Source organism: Erpetoichthys calabaricus, chromosome 4 (assembly GCF_900747795.2).
Source record: "Erpetoichthys calabaricus chromosome 4, fErpCal1.3, whole genome shotgun sequence".
In the NCBI taxonomy this organism is placed as follows: domain Eukaryota; kingdom Metazoa; phylum Chordata; class Cladistia; order Polypteriformes; family Polypteridae; genus Erpetoichthys; species Erpetoichthys calabaricus.
The window spans coordinates 215,834,338-215,858,942 of NC_041397.2; the positions used below are offsets into that span (position 1 = coordinate 215,834,338).

Genomic DNA, 24,605 nt, shown 5'->3' on the forward strand with positions numbered 1-24,605 from the left:
CAACTAACCTGCATGTCTTTGGACCGTGGGAGGAAACCGAAGCACCCGGAGGAAACCCATGCAGACACGGGGAGGACATGCAAACTCCACGCAGGGAGTACCAGGGAAGCCAACCCAGGTCTCCTTACTGCGAGGCAGCAGCGCTATCACTGCGCCACCATGCCGGCCCCAGTTCAAACATGTCACCTCTTAATATTGTTTTGCTTAAACTGAAAAGGCTCAGTTGTTTTAATATTTCCCCATAACACAACCCCTGCAGTCCTAGAATCACAGCTTTGTCACTCTTCCCTGGACTTTTTCCAGCCCTGCTATGTTCTTTTTGTAGCTTGGAGACCAAAACTGCACACAGTACTCCAGATCAGGTCTTACCAATGCATTATGCATTATAAAGTTTGACCAGAACCTCTTTTGACTTGTACTCTGCACATCAGGGCATGATATTATCTGTCATTTTGTTAGTTACTGGCTTCGGAACACTGTTTGAAAATTGATGTTTACTGTATGATGAGTCCACTGCAACTCCTTATTCCTTCTCACAAGGTGTACTTTAATAATAACAAGAATATTATTATTATTAATAAATTTTATTTATACAGTGCCTTTCCCATGATGAGTCTTAGAAAAAAAAGACAGCAGGGTATATGTAACATTGGAAACAAATGTTTTCCTGACTAGAACAATAAAACAGATAACAAAGCATTAAATAGAATAAAGAACAATAAACCAGAGTAAAATACTAAATTCAATATTAAAAGATAAACTTAACAAAAAACCTAATTTCTGATAACAGACACACAAATTATCCTGAGCACCTGGACAGAGAGGTAAACTGAAAGAAAGGGCAGAATGTTAAGTTAAAAGCCTTCCTAAATAGATGAGTTTTAAGTTGTTTTTTAAAAGAATGAATGGAGTCAGCTGATCTAATTAATTTCGGGATGTCATTCCAAAGTCTGGGTGCTATGAAGCTGAAGGCCCTGTCACCCATAGAGTGCAGGTTAGTGTGAGGCACAACAAGATTACCAGAGTCAGAGGACCTTAGTAGATGAACAGGAGAATAGTGATGGAGAAGGTCACTGATGTAGTCCGATGCAAGGCCATTTAAAGCTTTGTAGGTTATTAATAGGATTTTATATTCAATCCTGTAAGACACAGGGAGCCAGTGAAGGTGAAGCAGGATGGGTGTGATGTGCTCACTGTTGCTGGTTCGTGTAAGGACTCTTGCAGCAGAGTTTTGAATCAACTGGAGGTGTGATATAAGATTAGAAGGGGCACCTGCCAGCAGTGAGTTATAATAATCGATGCGGGATGTGATAAAAGCATGGATAAATTTCTCAGCATTAGAAAAGGACAGGAATGTGCGAACATGTGATATGTTAGAGGTGAAAGTAAGAAAGTTTCTTAATGTGGTTTATGTGGGCGGAATAAGAAAGGGAGGAATCAAAAATGACACCAAGATTCCTTGCATCAGAAGAAGGTCTAATGAGATCACTGTCAAATGTGACTGAAAAGGAGCTCATTTTCTTAATTTCCTTAATTTGCAGGAGTTCAGTTTTGTTGGAATTTAATTTTAAACAGTTCTGCTCCATCCAGGTTTTAATTTCACTGAGGCAAGTTGTGAGCTGAGAAAACTGATGAAGTTGCACGTTTGACATTGAAGTAGAGTTGAGTGTCATCTGGATAAAAATGATAACCCAGTCCATAGCTACGAATAATATGGCCAAGGGGAAGCATATAAATACAGAAGAGAAGAAGGTCGAGGACAGAGCCCTGAGGAACTTCTTATGTGACTGGCGCTGAGCTGGATCTGCTGCTGCCAAGACTAACTAACTCTTGCCTATCAGTCAGATAGGACTTGAACCACTGGAGGGCAATGCCAGAGATACCCAGCATGTTCTCTCATTATTTAGATCTCCCATTGTGCATTCAAATTAACACTTTTACTTCCTACATGTAATACTTTATATTTACTTTCAGTTTCATCTGCCACAAATCTGTCCAAGCCTTTATACTAGTGTAGTTGTCATGGTATTTCCAATGTTTAGTTTAGCGTAAGTCCTATAACATTAGACTACTCACCAGTCACTAAATTTAGTCTGTCAACAAAGTGCTGATCCTGCCATTGATAGCAACAACATTAAGTATTTTCACTCGGCTATAGTACTAGGGTGTTGTACCGTGTTAGCCATTAAGAATGTAGTGAGAAGTCAAGCAAAATGACACCTTTTATTGGCTCACTAAAAAGATTACAATTTGCAAGCTTTCAAGGCAACTCAGGCCCTACATCTTGCCTGAAGAAGGGGCCTGAGTTGCCTCGAAAGCTTGCATATTGTAATCTTTTTAGTGAGCCAATAAAAGCTGTCATTTTGCTTGACTTCTCACTACACTCGGCTATCTGTAACAATGCAAACTTTCTACCCATTAGGTAAGTTCAAGGAGGACAAAAATCTTTCAGTCCTTGATCATTTGTCCAAGTGTGATTTTTAGGGGCAGTATTCTGCTTGCAAGCATCTGCTTTTCAGAGTAACTCCCTAATGAATGTAATGAACCAAACAGCTTAAATATGGCTCCAAAGTTCTACTTAACCACAAACCTATTGTATTCGCATTGTAGTCCTTGTTTCAGATCCATTTCAATTTCTGTCTGACTTTTCAAATAAAGTGACAATACAACAGTACAACTTTAGGAGAGACAAATGTGAGAAGGGGTGACATATATCTTATCCAGGGTATCTTTTTAACTTTTTTTTTTTTTTTTTAAACATTTGTTGCATACAGGATTAATTGGAGTCATGTCTTGAATGCTAAATTGCATTTAAGACCTGCTGTATATGGAAATATGTTAGAGTGAAGCAGGTAGTAATGGTTAACTCTGTTACAGTCTGATGCTGTTTGCTTAGCTCTCATTTCATCCTCAGACTGTGGTGTTTGATCGATTTCTAGTGACTTTTGCAAAAGAGAACGTCTCAGGTGAGTGCTTTCTTTCTCACCCCCTCCACCCACATGAGCAGTCTGTACAGTATGTCTGTCTCTCGCAGGTGTGGTTCACCAGCATTATAAGATTGTTAGTTTTGGTGGACTTTTTTGGTGTACCATCATTTTTAGAACAGTTTTACAAATTGTTGCACTAAGGCAGAACAATATACAATAAAGAGCAAAGACACTTTAACAATTAATAATGAAATACACATATCTAACATTGTGTTTTAGTTTTATTAATGTTAATCAACAGCAGAAAGCGATTGTTTCAGACAGAGTTGCCAATGTTTGGTAACATTCACCCTACATTTTTAAAAAACATAAATACAGTAATAGGCTGAAGTTAGAAGCAGAACTGTGTGTAAAGTTATCAAAACTGCAACTCAACATAACAATAATTACCCTATGATAAATAAGGATATTAATGATTCCATAAATCATAAAGACACTAAAACTTCACAATTGACTTTGGGCTATTTTCCTCTTTTTTGACTTGAAGTCATATTTAACTTCAGCTGTTTTTCTACTTCTTTTCATCCGGATGTATACTTAAATGTACAATTTTTATTAAATAATGTGGAAATCATAGGTTTTCTAATGTTCCTTATCAAACCATGCTACTGTTCTTACATTAAAAAATAATTTAAAAATATTAGTTATACATAAGAAAAACTAAAAGACTTGCACAACTACACAAAAACTCTCTGTAATCACTTGTTAAAATCCTTAAGTGTAATACAGTAATCCCTCACTTATCGCGGGAGATAGGTTCCAAGGCCGACCGCGATAACTGAATTTCCGCGAAGTAGGGACACCATATTTATTTAATTATTTAACATGTATTTGGACGTTTTTAAACCCTCTCTGTATTGTTTACAACCCACCATTTACTCTATTAATAACAGGGACAACTGCTAAGCAATATGAAATCGGTAGATAAGTTTACACTTACTGTATAGCGAAGTAAATGTAGCAGCTTGTAGGCGGTCATGACGTCGTCTACCTTGTTGCAAAGATTCCTAAAGCAGATTCCATCCAGACTACTGCCTTATCATGTCCACTTGCAACTCGTTTTGCGCCCTGGTTAAAGGACACTGCGGTCGTAGATCTTATATGCTTTTCCTCCTTTTTAAATAAAAAGAATTGTGGACTCATTGATGCTATAATGGTGTCCTGCAGCGGTGTAGCTGTTCCCTTCCTTCAACATATCCAAAACTTTTACCTTTTCTGCAATCATTTGCATCTTCTGTTGGTGCTTGGACACGGCCCCTGAAGCAGTAGCACGTTAATGCTGAATGAGTGAGATGAGACTTCCTGGTTAATGCAACACTCCGTCGCTGAGCCAATCAGCAGCACACAGGAACTTAACTGCGTGCTCTGATTGGGTAGCTTCTCAGCCGTCCGCCAATAGCATCTCTTGTATGAAATCAACTGGGCAAACCAACTGAGGAAGCAAGTAAAAAGACCCATTGTCTGCAGAAACCTGCGAAGCAGCAAAAAATCCACTTTATATATTTAGATATGCTTACATATAAAATCCGCGAAGTCGTGAATCCGCGAAAAGTGAACCGCGAAGTAGCGAGGGATTACTGTATTAGGGGTAGGGGTGGGAGTTAAGAAATCTCACTTTTTGTTGCATCTAGTAAGGGTTCAGTACTTAACACTTTAAGAAAACAGGGATATTTCAAATATTTCAATTCCTGAAGGCAGAACGTCACAAAAAAAAAAACCCTAGCCTACAGATTTCATGTGAGGGTTAATCGCATATGTGTCAATAGTTTCTGTTGTAAAGCATTTGCTTTGATTAACAGGTCTACTGGGTAATCTCCATCCAGCCTTGCAAGCAGGTCCTCCCAGGGGTTGATGGGTGGACTGGCACTCTAGCTACTGTCTTTTAAAAAAAAAAAAAAAAAAAAAAAAAACTTGCACTGTTCAGTGTGGTGCTGAGGTGTCACCTGTTGTACAGCTGCAGTCGGATCTCAATCCGGTTGGTTCATCATGTGGGGGGTGCGGCAATGTGCTATAATCAGCATATGCTCCCAGCCCCTCTCTTTCTGTATTATGCAAAATCATACCTTTGCAGCATTGGCTCAGTATTAATGAGGGGACTTGGTTTGGGAACCTCTGATCTAAGCTATTCTGTTAATGATGCCTGAGAAAGGGAAAATTTACAATAGTTGCTTTTAATTTAAAACTTCCAAACATTTCAAAGGACAAATATGTTAATACTTGTAAATTAATTTAAATATGACAGAAGTATAACATCCTTGGTTTATCACTTAAAGAGCAAAGCATGCATGAATGCCACTGTTAAAAGTTCTAACACTAGGCAGCAAAATCCGTGGCAGACTGCAGTGCATGAATGTACAACTCAACTTGCATCCCATGAATGAAACAAAATTTAAAGGATTAACTACTGTTTTTTACTGCAAAGTGGATCGAATCAGACTGCAGACCTTTTAAAAATAATTGAGCGTACAAGGCTGAGAGATATCATTCAGTGAGGTGTGACAATTCTTACCTTCACGTGGGAGAGCTGTGCCATGTGTCAAAGATTTATATAGAAGACGCAAAAACATGAGCAGCTTAAAAGGTTGTACAGTAATGACATTCACAAGGGAAAACTGGGCTTTGCTGAACTATGTTTTTTAAACATGTGATTAGTCAAGATTAAGTAAGTGACATTTTGTGATTGGTTACATTTCAAATTTTTAATCTTTGATAGACCTATTAACAGTAACTTATGAAATTCATGGTCTGAATTTCAGTTTTTCAGTTAATGCTTAATGAGAAATTGCAGTAATAAATTTCAATCCGTTATTCTTAAGTACCTTTTACAGAGTTTTTTTATATACTGTTTTTATGGCACTTCACAAAGGTATTCAGATATCTGCTACTGATTATGTCTATGGAATCCTCAGTTTGTTTCATAGAAGAATAGCCTTAAACTGCGTTAATTACATTATCCATCAGTTTATCTGAAATTACTGAAAATAGCACATTTCCTCTGACAGATGGTGTTTAAATATACACTGTTTAGGTAGTGATGGACTTTCACTTGTGTTTTCAATCATAAATGTTTAGCGTTTGCAATATTACAATCTAATAAATATATAAATATTTTTTGTAGTAAACTGGGCTGTTTTGGCAGCCCTTGTAACTGTTCAGCCTTGTGAGGCAGATCTGCTTTTAATGAATTCTGTTTCAAGGCAGCATCAACAGCTAAGTTGTGTGAGTGTCCGGCCTGTGTTGAACGCCAGAAACTCCACAAGTTTTTTGTTTCATTTTCTCAGTATGCTTTAAATACCCGGCTGAAAATGTTCTAAAACACTTCAACACAAGACGCAAAACTTAAATCATATTTTAAGGCAAACCTTTGTTGTTCTTTAGGCATCCATTAAATTAAAGTCTGCTAGATTACTGCATTTTTCATTGCATGTATTTTACCTGTGATGTTTTATTGCTGTGCTTTATGTGTGGTACTTTTCGTCGTCGCACCACAATCTTCTTCATGGTGATCATCACTCTTGTTTCATTTTGTAGTGCTTCTACTTTCAAAATGCATCAGCTTCCTGCCGGATATTTCTTAATGCTGCCGCAACTTGTATTTTATGCCCTTTTTTTGTTATATTTTGCCACTTTCATTTCAGGATACAGTATACTGTTGATCTTCTGCTTGGGTTGAGTTGCAGGGAAGTCAATGCTAAGCTTGGATACCTAGGGAGCTATATCCAGCCAATATGGTTACCAGCAGATAGCATTAGTGCATACCCAATCATTATGTAGAACACTTCATTATATTGGATTATTCTTGGAGAATAAAGAATGTGTAAAGAACATTTAACTGGAGTAAAAATTGTGCCTTTGTGTTGCCAGTAGATGTTTTTTCGTGGAGAGAAAACAACACTGAAGTTTCCGTGAGCCTTTTCTTCAGGTGTTATCTTCAAATAAACTGAAGTTTTAGTTTTCTCTTTTCTTTAAAGATTTACCAGAAAATCTTAGAGGAGTTGAAAACCTTGGTCATAGTTAATCCATGAAATAGAAGAAGTTAACAAAAACAACTGATAAAAAAAGTTCAGGCCAAAGTTAGTAGTCTTATTCTGAGCTACTGACTTCTATACTGTGCCGTATTTTATTAGGTTTTGAATGTGTGATGGGCTTACAGAAAAAATGAAATGTATATCTTTAATATGTTCAGATTCAAGGAAACAAGGTTGTTGAGTATCAGTCAGTCAGTAATCTTGTATCTATAATGAAGCAGAAGGGACCCTATTTTGCTTGACAAACATTCTTTGTTTCAATAAATATTATAACAGGATATGAATGCTTCCAAGTTATTTTGTCTTGGAAAAACATTCTGTGTTTAGCAAAAAGAGATGTAAGGTTAATGTGACATAATCCGTAGCCAAAATATTACTCCTACTTTCCAAGGGCTTGCAAACAGTAAGAAAAAAAAAAGCCCTTAGTGTTTTTTGTTCCTTCCCACCACTTCCCCCACAACTCTGAAGAAACCTCTGAGTGATAGATAAGAAAAAAGAAATATAACAGACCAGCATCATCCTAAACCCAACTCTTTCAACAAAGTCTAGTGCCCTCATATTTTTATGGTAGAAAGTTGAAAATGCATCACAGAGCAGGATAAGGCTGTAGGTGATTTCACCGCATGTATCATCTTACCTGTTGAGACCATATTTAAAAAAGGAAAAAAAAAAAGGTTCAAGAACTCCCTATCCTGTGACTGTGTTCAAGTTTGGGTGCAACTGTTAATGTGTGTGTCTGGTGGTTTAGTTATAAAGGCCCAGAAAATTGTTAACAGATGCCTGCTGCTGACTGTGTCATAGGTGATGCCCATTTTGCAGGGGGCTTTACAAAAGAAAACAGTGGATGGGATCTTTTCTTCTCAAAATCTGTTGCCCACATACTATATTTATGTGAACCAAACCAACACCGTTGTTTGGGTAAAAATCTGTTAAGAGGTCAGCGTAATTTTTCAATGTATTGCATTGTTAACTCATAGTTCTGAGGAATGTGAACCTCGAGTAGAGTTGACAGCCAGTCTCACGCTGCTCTTTGATGTGTCTGGCATGTATGAATTTTTCCTCAAGAGTTGTTTACTTATTCACCACCATTATTTTTTTTTCTGTAATGTTTGAAATGATTCTTTAGACTGATATATCTGGTTTAAAAAAAAAAAAATGTAGAAAATGTTTTACCTTTATTTTAATTTGAAATGTTTGTGGGTGATTTTTTTTTTTTTTTGATTAACTAAAATTACAAAATCTCTTTTCCTGAATTGCCTTTGCTGGTTGTTATTTCATAAAGGAGGCAGTTAATTTATAATAGATCTCTTTGGCAATTTCATCGTTCTCATTTAACAATGAGAAACACAACCAGTTGAGTTATCTTTTATTAGTGAATGAATGCTCTGCAAACAGCAGTACTGCTTCATTAAAAGAGAGTATTATTTTGTATTCTAGTATCTTTTGAATGAGGAAATTAAGAAAAGTAAGCTCTTGAAACTAAGCAACTGCAAAACTAAAGGTTCTGAGTCCAATGGTTCATTTTAAAACACTGCAACAAAATGTTCCGAGGAGAAAAGGACTTAAAGTTTCACACCTGCCACACAAAGCACCAGGACACTTTCCATGTACTTTACTGAACTACGCAATTCTTTAAAGCTTTGTCTTGAAATAAAGAATATTCTTGAAAATCAGCACTCCATCCTGCTCCTCGAAGGGTACTGTGACAAGCTGATGACACTCCTTCTCTTGTTATAATTTTATGGAGTTTGGCACTTTTATTGGGTGTGGTGGTTGACTGGTCATTTCCTGCAGTATGGTGTTATCTAAACTTGATCATATTTACAATTATTTGAGCATAATAATCAAAATGAACATTAAATAGAGCAGTTTTACACAGCAGTAAGTATATTCAAAGTGAAAAGGACCACCCAGTTATAAAATGAGACATTGATGACCACCTGAGTTTCTAATGCCTTATTGTTCACAATGCAAATTTTAATCGGCTTCATTTTTGACATATATTCTATCCCTGCCTTCTTATTTTTATTTCAATTTTGTACCATCCAGAGAAATCCTAGATGAGAAAGGAGAAATGTTTTTTTTCTTTTCATTTTTTAATTCAAACACACTGTAAAACTTCTTCATGGAGTTTAATCCTGACTGTGCAAAAGTTTTCTTGGGAGACTTGGATTTTCCTTCTCCATTCAAAAACCTGCTGTTAGGTTGATTGATGGACCCTTGTTAGCCTGGTGTAAGTTGGAATGGCCGTGTGTGTGTGAGAGTCGATTAGTTCTTTAACCAGGCGGATTCCTGCCTTGCACAACTTATTGCCTGAATAGACTCGGGGGGTCTTTATGACTCAGGTCACCAATAGAGAAAGTGGAAGGATGGATGAATCCTTTTGTTTCAAGATTGTGCATTTTGCATTTAATTATAACTATCATCTTTCCTTTTGGAATGGATATTTTTGTGCAACTGCTTTGAAAGTACTTAGTCTGAGTTGTGTACATCTTCATCTTTGTTTAGGCACTGATTTAGTGTTGTTTACCTTGTTATTCTTTCCTAACAAGGTTAGAACACCATATTACATAAAAAAAATATTAATTACTATTTGAGTTTTGATAGGTATTTGAAGGTGCATTATTTGCCTCTGCAGAAATTTCGTCACAAGATTTCCGGAGCTTAATTACACATTAGCTCATAACTATGGTCTGTCTGTCTTGTTTGCCAAAAAAAACCGGAAACTTGTCAACAGCTTTAATGCTGTTTTCAAGTGACTTTAACTCGCTTCTCTCTTTCTTTTGCTGTCTTTCTTTCAAGTACTTCCCACTTTCCCATCCAAATGCAAACTTTTTTTTTTCTGGTTTTAAATGTAGGAGTGGTGAGGTTAAAAAAAAAAAAAAGGCCTTTCGCCAGTGACGTTACAGGGTTTTTTTGTATCCATTTTAGGCTGGCATCTTCTTATTTCTTACCCCCTTTTCCCTCACCCCCTTCACTTTTTTTTTTTTTGGGTCTTCCCTCCCCCTCTTATGAACTTAATAAAGGGGCCTCACTTGTTTGGATGACAGCCATTTTCCCCAGGGTGTGCAACGGGGATTTGGCAGCTCCTTTGATCAGCAAAGCAAAACAAGCAGGGCTTGAAAGCAAATGAGTGGCTTTTGTGTGGATGAAAGTGCTGACTCAGGGCCCATCCAATGAGCTCTCAGAGTATAGATGGAACACAGAAAGCCAACTAGAGTTTTGTGCCAGGGGATTAGGCAGAAACAAAATGCCCTGCCATTACTTTGTGTTGGTATTTATATTTTAAAGTCTGCACTAAGAAAATAGTGAATATTCATGCTTTGAATCATTTATATATAAAAAAAAAAAAGTTCTCAATTTCTTGTGACAAATGTTTATTGTTGACACAGATAATGTGTATGAGAGTTTAAATAATGCTGTTTTAATTGATAGATACAAGTATTTATTTTATTAGGATTTAATATGATTTCTTAGTTAAATGTAAGAAAACAATATGATCACCTTTGTGCTGGTTTCGGGTCTTTGCTTTACATGTCACATACTTAAGTATTAAATGACATAAAAATGATATATATATATATAGATATAGATATCGATATAGATATATAGATATCGATATATATATATATATATATATATATATATATATATATATTAGATATATATATATATTAGATATATATATATATTAGATATATATATATATTAGATATAGATATATAGATATATATCTATATATAGATATGGTTGAAATAGTTTACTGTCAAATAAATGCAAAGAGTACACGACACGTGTTTCGCCCTCATTCTGGGCTCATCAGGTGTACACACTCCACTGCACTCCCTCTCGGGAATCGAACCTCGGACGTCAGCGCCAGAGGCGATGCCCCTAACGTTGCGCCATGGCGTGTGGTTCGTTTATTTGACAGCATGTAGATCGGGGTAATTACATTCACGGCATTCGTAGTCTGTGTCACAATCTGATTGTATGGGTGGTTACCTACCAGGTAACGCTTGTGGTTGGCCAGCAATCTGCTAACATCCACCATGGTGCCCTCAGTTTGTGAGGAGCAGATTATAGAATGGTTGAACCACACGTCGTGGCGCAACGTTAGGGGCATCGCCTCTGGCGCTGACGTCCGAGGTTCGATTCCCGAGAGGGAGTGCAGTGGAGTGTGTACACCTGATGAGCCCAGAATGAGGGCGAAACACGTGTTGTGTACTCTTTGCATTTATTTGACAGTAAACTATTTTCAACCATTCTATGATCTGCTCCTCACAAACTGAGGGCACCGTGGCGGATGTTAGCAGATTGCTGGCCAACCACAAGCGTTACCTGGTAGGTAACCACCCATACAATCAGATTGTGACACAGACTACGAATGCCGTGAATATATATATATATATATATAATATATATATATATATATATATATATATATATATATATATGTACAGTATATATAGTGGAAAGCAGCCCGGACACAGACAGGTAGACATCATTTCATGCACCATACACGTTTATTTACAACTATTATTTACAAGTGAAAACACACACAACCCCAAAACTCCCCCAAAGTTCAGGCCTTTCACAATGATGCCTTTCAAGTCCGCCTCCACTCCTCTCCTCCAAGACCTCATCTTCTTCACTCCCGACTCCAGCCATCGAACGCAGGGAGGCGGCCCCTTTTATAATCACCCGGATGTGCTCCAGGTGCCTCCCGATAATCTTCTGCCGGCACTCCCCAGTGTGGTGGAAGTACCGGCTGTGCACCCAGAAGCACTCCGGATGTCCCAGGTCGTCTTCCCCCCAGCACTTCCTGGTGTGGCGGAAGTGCTGAGGACCAGGGCTTTCCAGACTATGGGGCGCCCCCTGGAGGTGACCATGGACCCCTATAGGGTAGAGCTTCCAAGCTCAGTTCCCGTGGTCCCCAAAGCCACCAGGGCGGTCGCCCCCTCGCAGTCTGGAGGAGTCGTAATCCTTCCTCTGGTCCTTCTGGGCATCCCGGCTGGGTGCCACCCCCAGCCGCTTGCCACAATATAGATATCTCTCTCTCTCTCTCTCTCTCTCTCTCTCTCTCTCTCTCTCTCTATAGATAGATATATATATATATAAATCTACCAACCACTGCACCACCGTGCCATAACCTAACATAATTCTTGTTTTACTAAGGTAAAAATATAGATAGAACTTGTCCCCAGGGGGAAATCTTTCTGTTTAAAGAAGCTCTTTAAATAAATAAACGAATAGCCAAACAGAGATATATAGATTTTATATAATATATATAATATAATAACAATTATCATTATAACTGAAATGCAATGATAGGCTGACAGTGTGAATTAGTGTGTGATGTGTGAGCTTGACAGAAATGGTGTTTCTTCTCTGGAAAACAGTATAAAATGTTTTACAGTCTGCAGTGTACATTTGTAGAATTTTAGCTGATTTAAGCTGACTGTGGCTGGGGGCATGTAGTCAACAACTGTGTAGCGGTTTTAGTTTCCGTTTAATGACATCATTGAATATGTCTCAAAGTGGTAGTGTTGACTGAAATCCAATAAATTTGATAGTAATGTGCTGCAAATACAGTAATAATAATAATTCATTACATTTATATAGCGCTTTTCTCAGTACTCAAAGCGCTATCCACACAGGGAGGAACCGGGAAGCAAACCCACAATCTTCCACAGTCTCCTTACTGCAAAGCAGCAGCACTACCACTGTACCACCTGTGAGGACAGTATTTATCAGAAAATTGTACAATGATTTTGTAGTAAACATACAATGTTGTCAAATGGTACTGTTATTAGTAGAGGATTAATGTAGGTCAAAGGTCTTTCAAAGTCTTGCACAACAATAACAACACACCAACAAACAAACCATGAAAAATGACCTTGGGAAAGTCCTGAAGCATGTCTTACATGCAGTGGTGATGGTGAATGGTTATGAGGTGAAGCTGTCGATTTTTAATTATTTTTGCCAAGCATTCATGAGTAAGGGAATGAAATTGCTATGCTGGCCAAATGTGTTAATTGATTTGGAGAATGTAAAAGTGTAGTAGTTAACTTTTTTTTTTTTCATAAGTAATCATTTTGTACATATTTAATTTATTTAACCTTTTTGCTTTCATTCTTTGGTACACTTCAGTTTAGATACTGCAAAAATGTATTTATTTCTCATTCTGTAGCGAGACCTTAACAAAGACTTATTTTGGTCTTCATAACATTATACAAAGCGACCTCATAGCAAAACTTCACTTTGGAGTGGTCTGAGGTGGCTTAACTGAGACACATTTCTCTTTATATAACATGTTTACTATGTGACATGTAAATCAATCATATTTATAAATACTTTACCATCATGTCAATGTGCCATTCTGCACAGCGATGAATAACCTATCTACTGATTGTTTTTTTTTTTTTTTTAATATAAGTGTTATCGAACTGTTACCAGTTGACAACCCTGAATGGTTATGAAAACCAAAAGAAGCCTTTGTTAAGGTCTTGTTATATAAAAGTAAATGAGTAATAGATACATTGTTGCAGTACCTAAACTAAAGTGTTACCCACTCTGTTTTCATCCAAAGTCACAGCTAGAAATGAAAGGCATTTGATTCATTATAGAACTTTATTGAAGGTAGGCAATACTTTACTTTTGAAAATAAATATATCATAATCCCTCATGCTAGAAATGTGTATATTTGGCCCTATATGCTGTTCAAATTTAGTATTGGAGCAAGTATCATAGTTAGTAACATTAACTTTTTCAGTGATCGCAGTTGTTGGAGGTCTGTGCATCCAAAAGGTCACAGCTGATGCAGGCACAACTTAGAGGATATTTTGGGGTGACATCCCCTGTAAGACGTGAAGCTACAATGTGTCATCACAGTTCATCACATCATGAGTCAGGTCTGCTTTCTTTAGTATTTTGAGAATTTACATTTCATTAGAATTATGTGAAGTGTTTATCTTTTTGTTTAAGTGTATGGAGAAAAAAGAGGAATGGCAAATATAAAAATAATACAAATGCAAAAACAATATTTTACTTGATCTGTTTCTGTTAATATGATATGACAAAATGATTTCCTTGCACAGCATGGAATTACTTTCAGAATCACCAGTTCCAAATAAATCTGAAGGGGAGCTGTGCAGTATAAACAAACAATATTAATTTTTTAAGTTATTCCAAGTAACTTGGACATCTCATTTCTGATTGTGCAAAAGGATGCCTTTAGCTATCCTGAGATTACTGGTGACTTTTTGAGCTTCTCATTGTCAGTGGGTGGGCTGAAATCTAGGGACTTTTTATTTATTCTGATCCCCTGCACTGAATGAATTATTTATTTGCTTAGTCCTTTCTAACAGGAGGAGCCATTCACACTATGAACACAGAAAAAGAAAGTTGGATCTGATTGGTTATTAGCGAAGAGCTAACCATTTTTAACTTTGTGCTGGCAGTAAAAACACAGTGAACTGTAGTATTTTGGGTGGACAGTGAGCATTGGGAATCTTCATTGTTCTGCACAGTTAACTGAACTGTGCTATGCATACATTAAGCTATTATACCATGCAGTTTAGGGAGAACAGATCTCTCAAATTTCTTTTAAGGACCATTGAAACAATTTTACCTTTATATTTAATTCTTATGTTATATTTCAAGCCTTTCATCGGTATTGTGAAAAAACTCTCAAGCAACTGCAAATGAAGGTATATTTTTCTTGAAAAAAATCAAAGTCCTTTGTTTCCCTTGTCGTATCTCGTGGAAAGACAGCATTGTTTTATATTGTGTGCTCTCAGAGAGTTGTACCCATTCCCTTCTGTAGTCCGTGAATAATTTATATGGCTACTTTCACAGAGTGTTTCATCATAAGCTTTATCCTGCAGTTGATTTATTTCACTATAATTATGTTCGTAATCAAAGAGGTTTTTGAGTAGAAATACATTTTTTTCAACAATGATACAAAAAGCCATGACCTTATTGTTAGCTTACTTACCAGTGCACACCTGCAAAGCTGGACATGGATTCAGTACACAGAAGTGCTAAAGCCACCAGTTACAAATTTCTCTACATTAAGCTGGAAGAGATGCCCTTGGAGTGTTTCATGCAAAATGGACATTTCTATGAGGATAAGACAATTAAAGATGCCAATCCCACATATATAATAGACAGTGCATGTTTATTGTAGGTATGAAACCATGTCCACACTAACAGATTTTGTTTTCTCCCCCCATCACTGTTTGAAATGTCAGTTCTGCAAGCAATCTTGCCCTGGTAAAGTTTTATTTTGTTGTTCTTTTTTTTTTTTTTTTGTGCTTCTAACCCCAGTTTCATAAATCCTAAATCTGTTACATAAAGAAATATGCATTGGTAGTTTGTATTTCACAAGACTGTTTGAAACTCCTCATTGCGTTTTATAGCTTGACTGTGAAAGAATTCATTTGAGGATTGTTTTCTCCAGCCTTTGTTTAAAGATGAGATCATTTCTCTGCTCAACTTGCTCTTTTACTGTTCCAGCTTTGGAGTTCTATCTGGATTACTATAAATGGTCTGCTGGGTTTTATTTTTAGTAGCTCGTGTTTGCTCTATTGCCCTAAATGTAAAAACTCTGCCCAGTTTGCCCTTCCCCAGGTGTTGCAAATTCAGTTGATAAGACAAATGAGTTTTAGAAAGCTTGCATTAGGTGAGTGTGCGTAATAAGCTGGGTATTCATATCTACAGACGTGGAGAGATGTAACTGAAGACTCTTTGCAAAGCTCACGCTGACGTCATTTGAAAGCCCTGGTGTTTATTTTCCTGATTGCATTTCTGGGAAGTGGGACATCCCACTAAGTGCGGCCTAGAAATATGAATAGATACGCTCTGAACTTTCTTTTTTCAGCCATTTCGGGTTAACTCTTATTGTGCTGGATCTTATTATAGTTGCCGGTGCTTTCATTTTATTCATCTGTTTGTTTTGGAAACAAGTTGAAGCAAGGATTACAGCTGCTGAGTTTACAAGTTCTCGCTTTATTCATGTGCATTTTTACATATTACCAGTAAACTATTTGTCAGCATTACACAATTTACTTCAAGGTGTTGCATGTAAGCTCAAATATGCCTAAAATATTCATATAAAAATAACAGTAAAGGAAAATCTAAGACCATATTTCATTCATGCAATGTTTAGCTGTTTATTTATACTGTAAATGTATACATTTATTTATATATTGGTCAGCTACTTGTATATGCCATAGATTCATAGCTGGAAGTGAATAAGTTTTTATTGTGTTAGGATATTGATTACTACCAAGAATGTGGAATATAAGGCACTTGGTTTCAAAAGTGAAAATATTACATTACCATTTTTTTTTTTTGCTCCCAGGACAGTATTTGCACACAGTTGGAACATTTTTTTCAATGCATCCTAGTCTTTTGGCTTTTATGAATTTGTGAATTGTGGTGCAAAGTTAAGTTGATTTGTAAAGGTAAAAAGTTTTTTCTGTAAAATTGCCTACACTCCCTCATCTTCCTATTAAATTGAAAAAATATCTGTCATAGAAATAATATGTATGTAAAAATGAAAAAGTAATGTATAATGTAATTTTTGTTTTTTTTTTCTGTACTGGCTGAATGTTTTATGATTTATTTTCCCACTTCCTCCCAGAGAGCTTTTATGTGAATCTCCTCTTAGTTGTCTTGCATTTGAAGTGTTTTCCCTTTTCAGTCTACCAGCCATTTTATATCATTAACAGACCATTATTGTGTGAAAGGTGGTAAAGACATCCAGTAAAACATATGCTTGGTTATCAATAGGTTAGGAGCATGCACTGATACAACACGTTGCTGCACCCACCACATGACAAACCACCTCAGGATCCCAAATTAGAACCCAAGCGCAGCCATGCAAGGGTGACACCTCAGCACCACACTAGTTCAAATGGAGTGGAACAGTGTGAGGTTTTCAGCAGTGGCTGGAGTTACAATCCCCAAGTTCTCCCTGTAAGTTGGAGGACCTGCTTGCAGGGCTGGATGCAGGTTAACGTCATACCCAGGAGAGAGGAATTGCAGGTTAAGGGTCTTGCTCAAATGCCCAACAGAATGGAATCACTTCTGGCATTTACGGGATTCGAACCTTCCGATTGCCGGTGCAGATCACTGGGCCAGGGATATCAATACCTGTATCTTTTTTCATATCTTAAAGCACTGGCTTAAAATTATTACTTGGTGGCTTCAAGGTTTTTGACCATAGACAGCTTGAAATTTGACGGCCTGTGATAAGATGGCATTTATAAATAGCTGTATTTGTTCATGACAAACAGCTGACTGCTATATCAATGCAAAGTCATTGGCAACTAACAGGAAAAACAGAAGTCATTACATTTATTACTGTGACTTGTCTGCTCAAACTGTGCTGATCTCTCGGACAGTCTCCATTAGCATCTGCGTACTTGTTCAGTAGTGCATTGTCTACACTTTATGGTATGATACGGCCACCAACTGAGTAGTCCGTTACATTGGAAGGGTAGGTGCACCTAATCAGGTTGCCATTTAGTGATCACAAGATAACTTTCTCAAAACTGTTTAATCCATTGCAGGGTCACAGAGACTGGAGCCTGTCCTGGCTGCACAGAGCACAAGGCAGGAGCCAGATATGGACAGGCCATTAGTCCAGCCGCATCCACACTTACAGTTGGCCAGTTTGGAATTGCTTAAAATATGTCTTTGAGTATGTGGTAGGAGTCTCCACACAGATACAGAGAGAACTTGTACCCTCTGCGTGGACAATAAATAGCTGTGAGAATTGAACCCTAACAGCAGCACCACCTTGCAGCCTATAATGAATATGCAATACATTTCTGTCTGCTATTTTGTAAGGTGGAAACAATAATTGTATATGAGAAAATGATGCTTAGAGTAGTGTGTTTTTTGCCTTTTTTTCTTTCCTATAACCGTGAATATTGTCATTTTGCAATTAAAATAAATCATGGGCAGGCCAAATAGTAGAGCAATTGTTAGTTCAGCTTCTTCAAGGATCCAGTATCCTGGATTTGAATCCTGCCTTGTCCCTGTGTCTGTATGGCATGTCTTTTTGGAACTCCTGCAGTTTTCCTCCCACATCCATAAAGACATGTAGGGTAGGTAATTGCTGACTCTAAATTAACCCTGCATGAGTGCAATTGTTAAGCAAGTTAAAGAATGATATGAAATAAATCTTGGGCATTAGCACCAAATGAAATAACAGTATAAAGGTAAAAAACATTAAGATATGGCATGCCTAAACATATCAGTCAAGTTGTATTTAATATTAATATTTAGCTAATGGCTTTGTTTTGCTTATTTTTTGATAGTACTACCTTTCCAGAATAGCAGTGCTGTTGTAAATATACCTGATATCTGCCTTTTAATAGTGGCTCAGTCACTCTGCATAGTGTTTGTAAAAATCTTCCTTTGATTTTTTTTCCCCCTACCACATCCCAAAATATTAGCTTATTAAGTTAATTGGTGACTTTACATTGACCCAATGCCTTTGATTGTATACCTTCACCAATTTTTGACACCCTGCCTGACTGAGATCTGAAATGATGCTTAGTGACACCATAAAGCCTCCTGCAGGGGCTTTTCTGAAACTGAAGTGTCTGTCCAATGGAAGCATTTGTGTTTGGCCAGGGAAAGAGGAAACTGCCTTACAAATAGTGTGGTTTTATGGATGCAGACATTTTCAACAATGTTCACAGCTAATTGCTTTGTAAGGTAACTGAGCTGCCCTTAATCCAGTTCTATATCAACACTTTTTTGAATTATAAAAGCAAGACAAAGAAGACAAACCTCTAGAGATCCATGCAGGTAACATGCGTAACTTACATTATTGGTTACATCACCTAAGTCGGTCAGTCAGTCATTATCCAACCCGCTATATCCTAACACAGGGTCACGGGGGTCTGCTGGTGCCAATCCCACAGGGCGCAAGGCAGGAACAAACCCCGGGAAGGGTGCCAGGCCACTACAGGGCACATACTAGGGACAATTTAGGATCACCCACGCACCTAACCTGCATGTCTTTGGACTTTGGGAATGAAACCCACGCAGACACAGGGAAAACATGCAAACTCCACGCAGGGAGGACCTGGGAAGCGAACCCGAGTCTCCTAACTACAAGGCAATGGTGCTACCACTGCGCCACCATGCTGCCCCACATCACCTAAGATGACAATGTAAACTTTGTGGAGTTAGATTAGCAAGACAATGTCATAGAAAACTGCAGGTGATTGTTTTTTTTTGTTTTTTTGTTATTTTATGATTAGTTATTGACTAATCCTCACTAGATGGTCTAATCCCATGCTCACTTGTAATCTTTTCCATTTTAATGGGTCTCCTGATTTAAACAGGGACATATAACTTCTCGCATGAAGAGTAAGGGCTCATTTATACTTCACGCTCAGAACGAGTATGCGCACGCATCATGGCTGCCACGTGTTCCCAGCATTACCAGCAAAAAGTCGGGGGGGCGCAGTGTGCTAAAAGTTGGAATGTGACGTCAGAGTCTCTGGTTGTTATCTACATGTGACAGAAAGCAGCTTTGCAGATCCTACAAGATCGATGTGCGCGCTTCGATGTTTGATGTGGTAAAGCAAAATGCTGACATATACAGTAATCCCTCCTCCATCGCGGGGGTTGCGTTCCAGAGCCACCCGCGAAATAAGAAAATCCGCGAAGTAGAAACCATATGTTTATATGGTTATTTTTATATTGTCATGCTTGGGTCACAGATTTGCGCAGAAACACAGGAGGTTGTAGAGAGACAGGAACGTTATTCAAACACTGCAAACAAACATTTGTCTCTTTTTCAAAAGTTTAAACTGTGCTCCATGACAAGACAGAGATGACAGTTCCGTCTCACAATTAAAAGAATGCAAATATATCTTCCTCTTCAAAGGAGTGAAGCAAACAAATCAATAGGACTGTTTGGCTTTTTAGTATGCGAAGCACCGCGGCACAAAGCTGTTGAAGGCGGCAGCTCACACCCCCTCCGTCAGGAGCAGGGAGAGAGAGAGAGAGAGAGAGAGAGAGAGAGAGACACAGAGTTTGTTTTTCAGTCAAAAATCAATACGTGCCCTTCGAGCTTTTAAGTATGCGAAGCACCGTGCAGCATGTCATTTCAGGAAGCAGCTGCACAAAAGATAGCAACGTGAAGATAACCTTTCTGCATTTTTAGACGAGCGTCTGTATCGTCTAGGTGTGCGAACAGCCCCCCTGCTCAATCCCCATACGTCAGGATCACAGATAGTCAGCGCAAGACAGAGAGAAAAGTAAGCAATCTAGCTTCTCAGCCATCTGCCAATAGCGTCCCTTGTATGAAATCAACTGGGCAAACCAACTGAGGAAGCATGTACCAGAAATTAAAAGACCCATTGTCTGCAGAAATCCGCGAACCAGCAAAAAATCCGCGATATATATTTAAATATGCTTACATATAAAATCCGCGATGGAGTGAAGCCGCGAAAGGCGAAGCGCGATATAGCGAGGGATCACTGTAGTGCATTCATGGTGCTTTTATATTCAAGCGTCACATATTCCTGATCGTAATGACAAGATACATTTTAAATCTCACATACAGTCTTCTGTGCCGTCTTTTTTTTTTTTCTAGGGCTTCCTCCGGACCTGACAGCAGCGGCAAACAGCAATAGATCGCCACACAGAACACATTAAATGTATAATATTCCAACTCTCTAAATCCTAAGATTTATACTTGATATCACTTTCATGATGAAATGCATTAAAGTATGTATGTTACATTTTACAGATAAATCGTTAATTTAGTTTAAATAATGAATACTGTTAATAATTACACACATGGGGGTGACACGGTGGCGGAGCGGTAGCGCTGCTGTCTCGCAGGGAGTCATGTCACTGATATTCCCTGCCTGGAGTTTACATGTTTTCCTGCTGGGTTTTCACAGTGTGCTCCGGTTTCCTTCCAAAGATATGCAGATTTGGTGACACTAAAATGACACTAGTGTATGTGAGTGCTTGTATTCACCTTGCAATGAGCTGATGCCCGTCCAGGGATTGTTTCAGCCTCGTGCCCAGTGCTAGCTGGAATGAATAAATCCCTGGATTGATGGATTCAATCATTAAACATCCTTTTCAGAGATATTGCGGTAAAGTGTCATCGGAATTTAATGGGTGTTTCAGGCAATTCACAACACAGCAAAGCCAAACCTGTTCTCACTGTGATTATATCTCGCACTGCCACCTAGTGGCTTCCACCAGATTTCCGTAAAGTACGAGCGCAAATATAAACAGTAAAACGCTTGCGTAGCAGCATGTGTCGCGTTGCGTGAAGTATAAACCTGGCCTAAAGAGTCTCTAGATCTGCTCTTTGTAAGCAGATCTAATAGTCTAAGATAGTTGGTGAAAAATAATACAATGATGCAGAGCAAGTGAAGACACAATCTGAAATAAGTTGGGAAATAGAACAATTCACTATTTGTGGAAAAAGACAAATAACAATGACAGAAGAGTTACGCAAAAGTCATTGTGGAAAGCAAAGTCAAGGCCAAACAAGAGCTGTAGATGCTGAAAGAGACTCAGACATTTGAAACTAAAAAATATATAAAATAATATGACTACAAAATTTTGATCTGATCAAATTAGATTGACTGGGTACTCCTGCTCCTGTAATTGCTGTTCACTTACAGTACTTTGAATTAGCAGTCCAATTGAACTTTTGACTGCAAAAATTCTCTTCACCTGTTTTGTTCCATTAAATAATATACAGCCATGAAGTAACATTCTTCTCTTGCAGAATGGGTGTTGATCATTTTCTTGCAGGTTAATAATTTGTAACAAGAATATTTTAAAGTGTTGCTCGGGTTAGTCGTTATTCAATTATTGGATTTGGTTACTCAAATGTAGTTGAACACATGGCTAGAAGAAAGACTAGAAAAAGATTACACTGTTACAAAGTAATTGTTATTGTGGCTTTTAGCCCATATTGGAAGATTTTAAGGATTGTTAGTTTAAACTAAATATAATGTACATTATCCAGTCTTCCAGTATTTATGCTCACTTAGCATTTTTTGTCCTTTTTAATGATATGTCAATATCAGTCCTATTATAATACTTTGTGGTTTGACTTTTCTTTTTTTAATATATATATGTATATATATTAAATATATATATATATATATATTTTAATTTTTTTATGTGTGAGTGTGTGTGTGTGTGTGTGTATATATATATATATATATATATATATATATATATATATATATATATATATATATATATATATAATAAAGTAAGTGATACCTTGCAATAAGAAATTGCACACTTTACACGTTGACTCCCATATATGTTCACTTGTTGTTTTCAAATACAGTTCACTTTGCTTTGCCTGCAGCATGGTATTCATATTTTCTTTTATCTTTTTTCCCCCTTTTATGATCTTTAGTCATTTGGATCAGACAACAACCTGGCAAGATCCAAGGAAAGCAATGCTGTCTCATGTTGCTCCTCCAGCTAGCCCTGTCCCAGTACAGCAGAATATTATAAACTCTGCCACGGGTAAGTTGGACCATCATGACTAAACCATACTTAAGCTGATGGTGAAGCAGAATGACTGTCAACTGTAAAGATGGTTTTGAGCTTATCGTGGTGCAATTAAATGCACATTTAATGTTGAAATTCATTAAATTTGAGGTGTCTCATTGACAACAAATTTTGTCTCTTATCTTCCTTTTTTTCAATTTTTTTTTTTATGGAAAACTGCAGATACTCCTTTCTTTGGTTTGTTTAGAACTATATGCTTTACACTGGAAGAACTGGTCATTTGGCTATTTCATAATTGTGGTTAATTCACATACATATTGAAATATGATTGCAGAGAACCATTCTTGTTGGAACACACTTGAAGCTTTGTATTCACACATCACTAGGACCAGCTCATCTCAGATGGGAATGCTTAAAGACATTGAGTCAGCCAAGAGGCAGTGTGCCTCTTCCACCACCACCTTGGCAAAACTTTTAGTATTACTCCACATTAGATACAAGTCACTAGTCAAGTCTAGGTTAACCCCTGTGCCCTTTTGGTTTTTGCCATTTCTGGCACTATATGGTACAGTTTAAAAAGCTTCAAAATTCTCTTGTTTGTTTTCTTGGCCGGATTAAATGCTTTTATTTTCAGGACTGTGTCTTCTGATGACTGTATTGCCATGTGTCAAATGTTTTTATAAATGAATACATTTTCCAGTAATCTGGGAAAAACATAACTAGTATGCATGGACCGCTCAAAGGTACAGTTTACTTCAGTTTGTTTACATCATTAACTTGTAACCTGTTAAATGTATCCTGAAGAAGAAACCATTTAAAACCAAAACACCTTAGGCTGTTCTGTGCAATTGTTGAACCTCTCCCTCCTTGTAGTGTGGAGAAAGTCTTTCACTTTTGCTTTGCTGGGATCAGTTATTGTCCCTGATTGGAGCTGCTAGCCTTGTTTTTCTAAGCTGCTTCCTTTCATGTTATTTGTATCTTACTGCTAGAAGTGTTACTGTTGTACACGATTACATTGGTTAGTCTTTTAATCTTTGAACATTTCTGTGTTTACATTAGAACATTAGAACACTCTAGATGAGAACAGGCCATTCAGCCCAACAAAGCTCGCCAGTCCTATCCACTTATTTCTTCAAAAAAACATCGTCGAGTTTTGAAAGTCCCCAACGTCTTACTGTCTACCACACTACTTGGTAACTTATTCCAAGTGTCTAGCGTTCTTTGTGTAAAGAAAAACTTCCTAATGTTTGTGCGAAATTTACCCTTAACAAGTTTCCAACTGTGTCCCCGTGTTCTTGATGAACTCATTTTAAAATAACAGTCTCGATCCACTGTACTAATTCAATTCATAATTTTAAACACTTCAAATCATGTCACCTCTTAATCTTCTTCTGCTTAAACTGTATAGGCTCAGCTCTTTTAATCTTTTATCATAATTCAACCCCTGTAGCCCTGGGATCAGCCTAGTCGCTCTTCTCTGGACCTTTTCTAGCGCTGCTATGTCCTTTTTGTAACCTGGAAACCAAAACTGCACACAGTACTCCACATGAGGCCTCACCAGTGCATTATAAATCTTGAGCATAACCTCCTTTGACTTGTACTCCACACATCGTGCTATATAACCTAACATTCTATTAGCCTTCTTAATGGCTTCTGAACACTGTCGGGAAGTCGATAGCTTAGAGTCCACTATGACTCCGAAATCCTTCTCATAAGGTGTACTCTCGATTTTCCGACCGCCCATTGTGTATTCAAATAATGTGGTCTTTGTGACTACATGATTATTAAGTTGTATGCAAAAACATTTGCAATTATAGTTTTCTTTATATTTGACATTGTGTTCTCAATAGAAAAGTGTTGTGTAGTGGTTGTAGTGGCTTTGGACTTCAAACACTGAGGCTGTGGGTCCAAATACTGCTATCGACACCTTGTGACTGTGAGCAAGTGACTTCATGTGCCTGTGTGCCAAATGGAAAACAAAAGAAATATAACCAATTTTTCTCAAACAATGTAAGACGCCTTGGGTAAAGGCGTCAGCTAAATAAGTAAATAATAA

At 37.6% G+C, this 24,605-nt stretch overlaps 1 protein-coding gene across 4 annotated transcripts in view; it reads left to right on the plus strand.

Moving 5' to 3' along the window:
* Positions 1–24,605, plus strand: part of yap1 (Yes1 associated transcriptional regulator) — a 145,011-nt gene that overhangs the window by 70,793 nt on the left and 49,613 nt on the right. For all 4 annotated transcript variants that reach the window (XM_051926466.1, XM_051926467.1, XM_028800292.2 and 1 more), the window contains exon 3: positions 22,452–22,564. In XM_051926466.1, the coding sequence (XP_051782426.1) occupies positions 22,452–22,564 (113 nt within the window). The remainder of the gene's footprint in view (positions 1–22,451; positions 22,565–24,605) is intronic.